General features: G+C 45.9%; 1 protein-coding gene across 1 annotated transcript; it reads left to right on the top strand.

The window, feature by feature from the left end:
• Positions 1-612: 612 nt before the first annotated feature.
• Positions 613-1,511, top strand: LOC143902054 (putative cytochrome P450 6a14; the record flags this gene model as incomplete). Its single annotated transcript, XM_077414744.1, is given in 5 exon segments — positions 613-689; positions 691-865; positions 969-1,072; positions 1,074-1,228; positions 1,346-1,511. Coding segments are annotated over 5 exon segments (668 nt in total), but the record flags the coding sequence as incomplete, so codon positions are not given.
• Positions 1,512-11,986: the final 10,475 nt, after the last annotated feature.

Genomic DNA, 11,986 nt, shown 5'->3' with positions numbered 1-11,986 from the left:
TTTAGACATTTTTTTTGTTAATTAGTTTTATTAGTCTACATAACATATATTCTTTTCATCAAGATCGGTCAAGTGGTTTTCGAGAAAAATATATTTCTTTATTTACTTTCTCCCTGCATAACTTCTAAAAAAATGAATTTTTTTAAATAATATTTGGTGGAAAGTTTTATCATATTGGTACTAACTTGTGACATTAATGTCAGCTTTGTATAATCAAGGGCCGATTTTACATGCTTACTCCGCTAGGCCCTTCGGGTTAAAGCCGCAATTGAATCGAGTAAAAGTCGCATACAGAACACATTAACTTTTTATTAAAGTCTTATATATAAATATTCTGCATCATGTATGGTTCTGGATCATATATAATCCACATAAGTTATCTTATTAAATACAAATTAAAACCATATTTGAATCGAAGTGTTATATGATCCACATAAGTGACCTAATTAAATTTTAATTAAAGCCCTATTTTATTGTGGATCATTTTTAATCTACATAACTGATTTTAATAAGTGCAAATTAAAACTGTATTTAAACAAATATAATTTTAATATAAAATCTGGAAGTAATTTGAATTTTACCCAAATTTAATATGATTTAATATGATTTTAGTTATATTCATATTAGATCGTTTTTCGCGGGCAGCAACCATAAATAAACTTAGCATAGCGGAAGCTAATGCGCAAAGTTTTTATCTTTTTCCTAGCTGGCTTCGAAACCTCTACGGCGACGGCAACGTTCGCTTTGTACGAATTAGCTCATCATCAAGACAAAGTTTACAAGGAAATCGACGAAACGTTGACAAAGCATGATTTGACCTACGACGCCATGAACAAAATGCCTTATCTAACCAAAGTAATAAGTGGCAAGTATTTTATAATAATAACAAAAATATTTTGTTATTATAATATGTAAGTTTAAATAAATGGTTTGTATTTTGGATGAGATATATTTTTTACATATTTCAGAGACTCTGAGGCAATATCCACCTCTTTCAATGTTGAATCACATTTGTACCAAAGATATTAATCTACCGACAACGAATATTTACCTGCTAAAGGGGACTTCGATTTTTTATACCAATACTTGGCCTGCATCGGGATCCATCGATTTATCCTAATCCAGATAAATTTGATCCTGAACGATTTAACACAGACGAGAAAGCAAGAAGGCATCCTTATGCTTATTTGCCATTTGGAGAAGGCCCACGAATCTGCATTGGTACGAATATGAGTAAATCCATTAATATATCTATAATTTATTATCAAATCATGTTAAAGTTATTCTTAACGTCTTGTGCACGTTTATATAAGTTTTATTCCATTGGTATTTTAATTTTTAGGAGATTTGGACACGTGCAAACGAAAGTCGGACTCGTGAGTCTTCTTTCCAAATATAAGTTCAAACCTCACTCCCAAACTGCAGTGCCGTTTATTTTCAACGAAAAATCATTTGGTCTCGCGGTAAAAGGCGGTATACACCTTACTATCGAACAACGATAAAATAATTGCGCTCTTCTCTAAGACACGTGTATATTTCTAATAACATAAAAGTAATCAATAAAAAAATAAAATAATACTTTGATTTAAACCTGTGTATAATATAATGATATATTGAGTAAACGCCGGTGAAAGTGTGCACTTTTCAATGCAAAATGTTTTTAAACAGTTACGATATCTCTGAGCCATGATATAATCATAATTTGAACATACAATTTCCATGTTATATGATTTACCGATTATCAAACAAGATCAATTTTATCTTTTTATCTGAGTATATTTATATTGCATATTGTGTATAACACTATCGCGAAAAACGATCTAATATGAATCTAACTAAAATCATATTAAATCATATTAAATTTGGGTAAAATTCAAATTAAATCCAGATTTTATATTAAAATTATATTTGTTTAAATACAGTTTTAATTTGCATTTCTTAATATCAGTTATGTAGATTAAATATGATCCACAATAAAATAGGGCTTTAATTAAAATTTAATTAAATCACTTATGTGGATCATATAATACTTCGAATCAAATATGATTTTAATTTGTATTTAATAAGATAACTTATGTGGATTATACATGATCCAGAACCATACACGATGCAGAATATTTATATATAAGATTTTAATAAAAAGTTAATGTGTTCCGTATGCGACTTTTACTCGATTCAATTGCGGTTTTAATCTAAATTTGGTTCTAATTTCATTCTTATTAAAACGTATTTTTGTTTAAATAATATTTGCGGTAAAATTTGTTTCTTTATTTGTCAAACTTAACATGTAAATATTTGATTCAAATTAAAAAAAAAAATATAGGTAGTCATATAAGATTATATATGATCAGATCAGAATATTGCATCTCAAAGTATATCCGATAGATGGCATTTGATGTGATCTGTTTCTTGTAATTAAATTTGATAAAGAGTGTTATAAGAACGGTATCAAGAAGACACGACACTGTCTCGCGCTATTCTCGCGCGACGCTGTCTCGGAGCGACACATTTTTTGTATCAATTATATTGTGAAGTCCACTCTTATATAATAAAGTGGCACGCTTAAAAAATATTATATTCCCTTAAAACCATTAAGACCAAATAAAATTGAGTTACAGTCATATATAAATATTATTTGGATTTTATTAGAATTTTATATAATCTTGTTTAAATTTAAATTGATATAAATTTAAATTTAAAACAAATTATATAAAATTCTAATATATATATATATATATATATATATATATATATATATATAAGATCCAAATAACATTTAAATATAACTTAAATTTGACTTATATGATTATATTTGACTTATAAATTTTTGTTTGAGATCCGTCGAACTTTCCTACGCGAAACATCGGCTCGAAAACATTATTATATTTAACATCGAGAAATACCGATGTTTATGTGGTTCGAGCTCTGTCGACCTTATGCGAAACATACGTTCCCCGCGATCCCCGCGCTCTCGAAGCCCATCGATCGCGATCACGCGTTACGAGAGTGCTTCCTTATTTGTCGAAGCACGGAAACGGCTGTTGTGACGCGTGATATGACCATACGGACGAATAGCGATACAGCCCTCATCGCGCGTTTGTTCCTGAAAAACAACCCTCTTGAGTAAACGGCGAATTCGCTCGCCGGACATATACTTATATTTCTTCATTAAATGCACTACTTAGCGAGGGGTCCGAAAACTTCCGGTCGTGCTCCGCTCGCGATCGTTCTTCTGCCGCGCGCTCAAGATTTCCGTTCGACGCGTACAAGATCTCCGCTCCGCGAGAGGCTTCGATGCGAGAAGCCGAGACAAGATTTCCGTTCGCGATACCTGGCAGACAAGTACGAACGACTCAGAAGATTTCCGAATCCGCGGCGCACGATCCGTTGTTTCCCCTCGCGTCTTTTCCGTTCTTGAAATAAAGACTATATATTTCTTTGTGCAATCTGTGTTCCGAGTGCTTTAATCCTCATTCCTCCCGCGAATTTACGACTCGCGTTACACACGCTTCTCGCTCAACTCTGAGCGGAATCCAGATTCAGGGCGACCGTCGAAAAGCGACGCCCGAACATTTTGGTTCTTCGAGCCGGATAGAAGCGTGTGGAGGGTCGAGTGTGTGACAAGTGTGCATATTCGTCACCATGTCCGAGCATTTCGAGAAACAGTTGCAGCTTAAACGTTCGATCGAGCGTTATCTCGATAATTTCAAGAAAATCGGAAAGGGGAACTTAACCCCGGCGAAAGTGCGTTCCCGCATTCAATCTCTAAAGGAGCTCTGGGCTCCGTTCTTCAACGGCCTCGCAGATATCCTGCATCGGATTCCTGAAACGAGCCGAGCAGCCCTGAGCTACTTCCAGGACAACGCCTTCGACACAACTCTCGCAGCCTATCAACACGCCCTCGACTACATGACGGAGTGCCTGGAGGAATTGGAGCCGGTCGTGAGTCCAAACCTTATTTTCTCGAGTTCGCGATCGAACTTAACGGTACCGGCGTTCTTTGTCTCACATCTGCCTCGGATTAAATTGCCTCCGTTCGATGGCGACCACGACGACTGGGAGACGTTTCGCGATAAATTCACCGCGTTAATTAAAAATAACAAAGATCTCGATGATTTCGCGCGCATGCATTTTCTCGCTTCATGTTTGAAGGGTCGCGCGTCCGAATGCATCGCAAATATCTCGATTACCGCGGATAATTTCGCCATTGCATGGCAAGCTCTCATCGCGCGGTACGAGCACAAACGAAGGTCTCTTAATTTGCATCTTTCTACTCTAATTGAGTTACCGAAAATCACGCGCGAGTCTGCTTCGGATTTACAGACATTGTACGATAAAGTCAGTACCGCGGTAGCTTCTCTTAAAAATCTAAAGCGCCGACCTGATGAATTGTGGAACGATATTCTCGTTTACCTCATCGTACATAAATTAGATCCGATAACGCGTAAAGCGTGGAATGTAAAATCGAGCGATACCGATGATCTGCAATCATACAAAGACCTTTGTCGGTTTCTCAAATCTCGTACCTGCGCGCTCGAAGACTGTGCGATCGGTTCCTCAAGCAAAACCGCGTCGAAATCTGCGAACTCGTCGCGAGTGCACGCCGCGAACGCCTCCGCCAACGACTCGACTCCGTGTCCTTTATGTAAAGCGTCACACTTCATAAATCTGTGTCCATTGTTTATAAGCAAGAATGCGAGTCAGCGTCGAGAGATCATTAAACAACACAAAAGGTGTTTTAATTGCTTAAGTACCAAACACTCCGTGCAGGATTGCAAAATGAAATATTCTTGTCGCGTATGTCATAAACGGCATCACTCTCTGCTGCATTCTGACTCGGACTCTTGCTTCAGTGCCACAGGCGCTGTCTCTAGCGACAGTTCTTCCTCAAAGGACAATGCGGCGATTAACTGCTTGTCGCCTCAAGCCTCTGACTCGAAATCGGAGGTCAACTCTCTTTTCGCGGCGGCAAAAAATCGCTCGCCGATTCTATTGGCGACAGCGTGGATCACGGTCCGCAGTTCGTCCGGCCGTACCGCCGTCGTCAGAGCGTTACTCGACCAGGGCTCCGAGATGACGTTCATCTTGGAGAACTTGGCGCAAACCTTGCGAGTCAAACGGATTCGCATGCCGATCTCGATTTCCGCCGTCGGCGGAATTAATGCCGGGACATTTCAAAACGCGACACGCATATTCATTTCGCCGCGCGCGTCTCTCGTCCCGTCCCTCTCGACTACGGCGCTCATTCTCCCGTCCGTAACCTCCTACATTCCGAAACGCAACACGGATATTTTGTCCACCTCATATCTCTCCGACTTACCGCTAGCCGACACGGATCCGACGAGTCGCGATCCAATCAGTCTCATTATTGGAGCGGATCTCTATAGTGAGATTATTCAAGACGGCGTGCGTAAAGGGGGGATCGGGCAACCTATCGCGCAAAATTCTATATTCGGATGGGTCATCTCCGGACCCGTCAGTTCAGCCGCGTTTCCTGAACAATCCTCAGCGAAAGTTCCTCGAATCTCAACGCATCATATTTGCTCTCTCTCGCTGGAGAAAGAACTCCGCCAGTTCTGGGAAATCGAGGAGCTTCCGCAGCGATCCGCTCTTACACAAGAAGAGAAGGATTGCGAAGAGCATTTCCGCTCGACTGATTCTCGCAATTCAGAGGGACGCTACGTCGTGCGTCTCCCATTTAAGAAAGGCCCTCCTATCAAAATCGGGGAGTCTCGGGTTCAAGCCGAGAAAATGTTAAATTCGCTAACTCGTCGACTTCGTGACAAACCGGAAGTTATGAAAGAATATCAGAACTTTCTCGACGAGTACGAACGTCTCGGACACATGCATCCGTTATCTCCCGCGCAAGACAACGAGCAAAGCGTCTATCTTCCACACCACGGGGTGATTCGGGAAGATAGCGTTACCATACGTCTCCGCGTCGTGTTCAACGCGTCAAGCGTCACCTCTAACGGTACCTCTCTCAACAACCACTTGCATATTGGTCCGAAAAAGCAAACCGATATTTCCGCAATAATTGCGCGGTGGCGCAGATACAAATACGTTTATTCGGCGAATATCGCGAAAAAGTATCGCCAAATTCTCGTCGATTCTCGCGATATAAATTACCAAAAAATTTTATGGAGACGGTCTCCTCACGACGCGATAATTACTTTCCTGTTGCTAACCGTGACTTATGGCCAAGCCTGCGCGCCCTTTCTTGCCCTTGCCGTTCTCGAGCAATTAACTATCGACGAGGGTAAACACTTTCCCCTCGCCGTTCCGATTCTCAGAGAACATATTTACATCGACGATGCCGTATTCGGAGCTGACGACAAGCCTCATATTCGACAAATTCGAGATCAGTTAGTTGTTTTATTAAAACGCGGCGGGTTCGAGTTAAAGAAATGGGCAAGTAACTCCCCCTCTCTTCTAGACGATATTGACGTCGCGGATCATGGGCTAGCCGGTAAAAAGCCCTTCGCGCAAGACGAACAGCTCAAAATTCTCGGTATCGGGTGGAACCCCTCTAAAAATGTTTTCGAATATCGCATCGCGCTTTCGGATAAAGTTCCCGATACCAAACGTACCATATTGTCCGCTGTCGCGAAACTTTACGATCCGTTGGGCTGGGTCACGCCTGTCACGATTGCCGCGAAAATTCTCATGCAAAAGCTCTGGCAACTTAATATCCAGTGGGATGAGTTTCTTTCCGAATCGGTTTTCGCGAGATGGAACGATATATATTCACGTTTATCAGCTCTCGGTCACGTGCAAATTTCTCGTTGGAACGGCCTCGGGCCTGATGCCGAACGTTCCAAAATACACGGTTTCGCGGACGCTTCGAATCATGTTTACGCCGCCGTTGTTTATATAAAGGTAGTGTCTTTGTCGGGCAAAGTCACGATATCGCTGCTTGTTGGTAAATTTAAGGTCGCTCCTTTGAAAACGATAAGCATACCTCGACTCGAATTATGTGCGGCCTTGCTTCTAGCGCGACTTATTGATTTTGTTCGAGCGTTAAATGGCTATCAAAATCTTCTGTATTATTGTTGGACGGATTCCAACATCGTGCTTGCTTGGATCGCTCAAGATCCTTCGCGATGGAAGACGTTCGTCGCCAATCGCGTTACTCAAATTCAAGCTCTCGTTTCGCGTGCCTCATGGCGACACGTCTCAATTAACGATAATCCCGCGGATTGCGCGTCGCGCGGCATTTTCGGCGATGAAATTCTAAATCATGAACTATGATGGCACGGCCTTTCCTGGCTCACTCTCAATTCCGACGAATGGCCGATCGGCGACACGCGTCTTCCCGAAAGCGCTCCCCTCGAGGAGAAAACTATCGCTTTGCAATGTCACGCCCCCGGTCAATGGGATCTCGCCACGAAATACTCCTCATGGCCTCGGTTGATTCGCGTCACCGCGTATATAATTAAGTTTACCCGTTTCTGTCGTCGCGATCGACCTTCCGACTTGCTCAACCTCGCGCTGACCGCCTCTCCTCCCTCGAAAAGTATTTCGCTCTCCGCGCCCGAATGTAATCAAGCTAAAGCCTTTTGGTTTAAACAAATTCAAGCCGATCTGTTTTCGAGCGAAATCAAAGCGTTGTCACGAAATCAAAACCTATCGACTAAAAGCTCGCTTCTCTCTCTTCGACCGTTCCTCGATCGAGACGGAGTTCTGCGCGTGGGTGGGCGCCTCGGCAACGCTCCCTTACCGTTTCCCGTACGCCATCCTATCTTACTATCTTCGCACCCCCTTGTCAAGCTCCTCGTAAATCAAGCTCACTTACGAGCCCTGCACGCGGGACCTCAGCTCACTTTGAATATTCTCCGTCGCGAATTCTGGATCATTCGCGCGCGCAACATAGTCAAAGCGGTTATACATAATTGCGTTACATGCACGCGCGAGCGAGCGGCAGTTCCTACTCAAATCATGGGCAAGCTGCCCGAGCCACGCGTAATCTCGACAATTCGCAGTTTTCTGCACTGCGGTGTGGATTATGCGGGACCAGTTCTTATTCGCGCTTCTTCCGGTCGCGGTATTACCTCCCACAAGGCGTGCATAGCCTTATTTGTTTGTCTCGCGACGAAGGCCATCCACTTAGAATTGGTTGGAGATTACTCCACTCCCGCGTTTCTAAACGCTTACTCCCGGTTCTGCGCTCGTCGCGGTCTTCCGCAATGTATGTATTCCGATAACGGAACTACCTTCGTCTGGGCAGACCGAGAAATGCATCGCGCGTACAAATCCGCCGTTCAAGACCCAAATTTTCTAAATTTAATTGCGTCAGATAACATTACGTGGAATTTTCTGCCCTCTTCAGCCCCGCATTTCGGCGGGCTATGGGAGGCGGGCGTGCGGAGTGTCAAAACTCATTTGCGTCGCGTCTTAGGGACTCACACTTTAACCTTCGAAGAATTCTCGACCGATCGCTCCTCTCACCGACACCCTCGATGACTACGAAAGTCTCACCCCCGGTCATTTTTTGGTCGGATCCGCTCTCACGGTCAACCCGGAACCATCTTTGCTCGATCTAAACGAGAATCGTTTGTCGCGATGGCAACTAGTCCGACACATTACCGAAAAATTCTGGAAAATGTGGAGTAACGACTACGTGAACACTCTACAACAACGAGCAAAATGGCGAACGGTCAAGCCACCGATCGGTCTCGGACAACTCGTCCTCTTGCGCAATCCCACGTTGCCCCCGTGCAAATGGGAGCTCGGCCGCATAACGCAATGCCATCCCGACGGTTTCACGCGCGTAGTGACCGTGAAAACGGCCACTTCCGAATACCAAAGGCCAATCGTAAAACTATGCGTTTTACCGGTCAATAGCGAGGCGACGAGCAATTAATCATACTTCTTGCGTCAATGCGAGACGCGCGTTAGATCTAAGTATTATATTCTAAGCTAGTTTGAGCAATTCGTCTATGTTATTCCACGGCGGGCGGCGTTGCCCCTTTAATTTTCTGTATGCCTCTGTAAACTTCTCGCGCTGATGTTTTATGTTTTTCTATTATCGCGCATTATTTCGAAACTATCGTTCCGAGGCGGGCGGTATGTTCGAGATCCGTTGAACTTTCCTACGCGAAACATCGGCTCGAAAACATTATTATATTTAACATCGAAAAATACCGATGTTTATGTGGTTCAAGCTCTGTCGAACTTGTGCGAAACATACGTTCCCCGCGATCCCCGCGCCCTCGAAGCCCATCGATCGCGATCACGCGTTACGAGAGTGCTTCCTTATTTGTCGAAACACGGAAACGGCTGTTGTGACGCGTGATATGACCTGTGACGTTGCGGCCCGCCGCTTCGTGGCAGCGCCCCGCCGCCGTCACAAGGCGCGGAAATTTGCGCCCAGGGACGAGCCAGAGAGGCGACGACGAGATCTCCAGAGGCCAAAAAGTCGATATCGTTTCCGCGTTTTGACTATTCTTTTATTTTCATGTATAAATTGTAATGCGTACGGCGCCTCACCCGCACCACGGCGAATCTTCGAGGGAGTACCGATAACGAGAGGGGTCCGGGAGGACCAAGGACCGAGGAGGGGTGGCGAGAGCGGAAGCTACATGGATCACGGGCGGCGAGAGCAACGCGGCAGGCGTGCGGCGAATGAGGCGGCGATGGACAAGGCCGCCGGTAACGGGGCCCCAGGTACCGGGGCAAACCCGGCCTCAGCAATCTGCCTCCACGAAATACCGGCCCGCGGGGTGACTGATCACCGCCCCGAGGGCAACCGGAGGCACACCGGTCAGAACAAAGTCCAGTCCGCTGCCCAGGGACAAATTGAAGAAGTCGCTACGCCGCCGAGGGACCGTTGCGCGCCCCCGAAGGATCCACCTTACGACGATCCTGCTTGAGAATATCGCGCGAGCTTGCACGCTCGCTCTCGATTGGTTGGCACGCCCTTACGGAAGGGGGTGCCGCATCGATTCCGTTATCGAGCGAATCTAGCAAGACACTCTCTGGTCGTCCGTCGGCGAGTCCGAACGTTTTCTTAAATTACGCGATGGCCGCCCCGAGTCGGGAAAATCGGTTGCGCTGCGACGATCCTCCGTACGAGGTGACGGCGAGGAGCCCTACGAGGAGACATCACATCGGTGAGGTTGCCCGCAGTAATTAATGGCAAAATGTAACGCCACGACGCCGCCCTCCGATGCACGCTCTCGTCCGGGATAACGTTGTAATATCGCGACGCGTGCGGTCCCTTGAGACCGCGTATCGAATGGCGATCGACAGCGAGAGCGAAGGGCCTCGGGATGGTATCGTGGCCGCGGAATTGAAGTAAAGACGCGATTGCAAGCCTTTGGAGATCGCGATAGATACGTGGCGAAATCTGTTACTGCGCGTCCGTTTCGCATAATGTCCGCGCTCGTGGTTGTGCCTCGCGCCTTCCGCATTCCCGGCGTATCAAATTACCAAACATCGCTCTTGTGGAGTTTCGCATGCGTCGGCACATCATTCGCGTTAATCGTCTGTGAGTGGCTATTTGCCTCAGAGAATCGTACGTGTTAGGGTAGTTATGTTCGGATGCGTTGTTCGGTGATGGCGTGTTACTATTGCTCGCGGTAATCCCGCACATGTTCCTCGCGTTTCTTCCAGTATTTCGCGCTACGCCGATTGCCTCGGCGTCTCATTTTTGAGTTCGGAAATCACTGAGGACAGTATTGCCTTTGCCCGAATGACTGGCGCTACCTTTGGTCATTTCTCGCGTTAGATTAAGTCCGTATTTTCGCGTTTGTTATAGTATTCCGCGTCTCCTTGCGATCGCGCCGAAATTGATTTCGCGTTATTGTGTTGCATTCGGTCCTCATTACTTTGGGACGTGGCTTACGCCACGATTCATACTTGCGTTAGGCTTAAGATATTTGGCGACAGAATTCTCGCGCGACTCCCGGCGTTGCGTTCACGCGCTCCGAGCGTGAGGTATCGCCCTTTCGCGATCTTTCCTGCGAGATCTTGTTTTCTATTTCCGTGATTATTTTGCGTTTACGGTTGATGTTCCATATTAATTGTAAGTTTTGTCATACTGTATCTCTCTGATTTAATCGCAGCGCCTTCTGCGCGTTCATTATACGATAACGCCGTACCTCGTTTATTCTGGTGTCCGCGCTATTACTAATTCTTTTGTTTCATTTCCGACGCTCGCGCGACTGATGATATGATTGTCTGACCGACCGAATAAATGTTATTTTAATCTGTTAATTGCTTGAGTTCGTGGCCTTATTTATGGCGTGTCACCCCGCCGAATATCGCGCCGCCCTTCATCACCCCCGCCCCAGCCCTTAGGTCGAGCTAGCCGATTCCTCGCACGTCTCGCTTTGCGTCTCGTGTTGGCTTTCTTTCGCGATTTCGCGGACGCGCGTTGACGCGTCTGGCGCCCAACGGTAAATTCGTTTCGCGAAGTGTCGGAGGTGCGAGGGAATCGTCGGAGAGGCCCGTCATCCCGCTCTCCTTACCCCTTTTGATCCGGCACACGTCCCGGAGCGGTCCGGGAGTGAAAAAGTCGTGACAGACCATACGGACGAATAGCGATTCAGCTCTCAGTAGGAAGAGTATGAGAGTTCTAGGCCGGGGATCTCAGGGGGGGTGAGAGGCGGGGGGAAGGACTCGCGGCCGCAAGGTCTGCCAGGCGGGGGGGAGGACTCTAGTGCCACCGTCCTCCGAGGAGGTGCGGCGGGGGGTGGTCTGCGTTCCCACCATATGGTGCGGAGCGGGGGGGGAGGTGGTGGGTAATCTGCGTTTCTAGCATAGGGTTGGGGGGATGGGAGAGGGGGGGTGGATTAGGCGAGCGCGTCGGGACATGTTCGATAAACAAATGCCGCCTCGCGTCGATGTTTGGCCGATAGTATTTATAAACAGATGTCATTTCACACTTATCAAATGCGAGCGAGCGCCTATGGCAGGCAGCTATAATTTTAAATTTACGACCTGCGACTAGCGTGACACCGCGGTCCTTTTCATTTTTCTTCGT

This window comes from Temnothorax americanus, unplaced genomic scaffold, assembly GCF_048541705.1.
Source record: "Temnothorax americanus isolate GAGA-0224 unplaced genomic scaffold, ASM4854170v1 Scaffold373, whole genome shotgun sequence".
NCBI classification, from domain to species: Eukaryota; Metazoa; Arthropoda; class Insecta; order Hymenoptera; family Formicidae; genus Temnothorax; species Temnothorax americanus.
The sequence above is the reverse complement of the archived record's forward strand: the minus strand, read 5'-3'. Positions and strand labels throughout refer to the sequence as shown.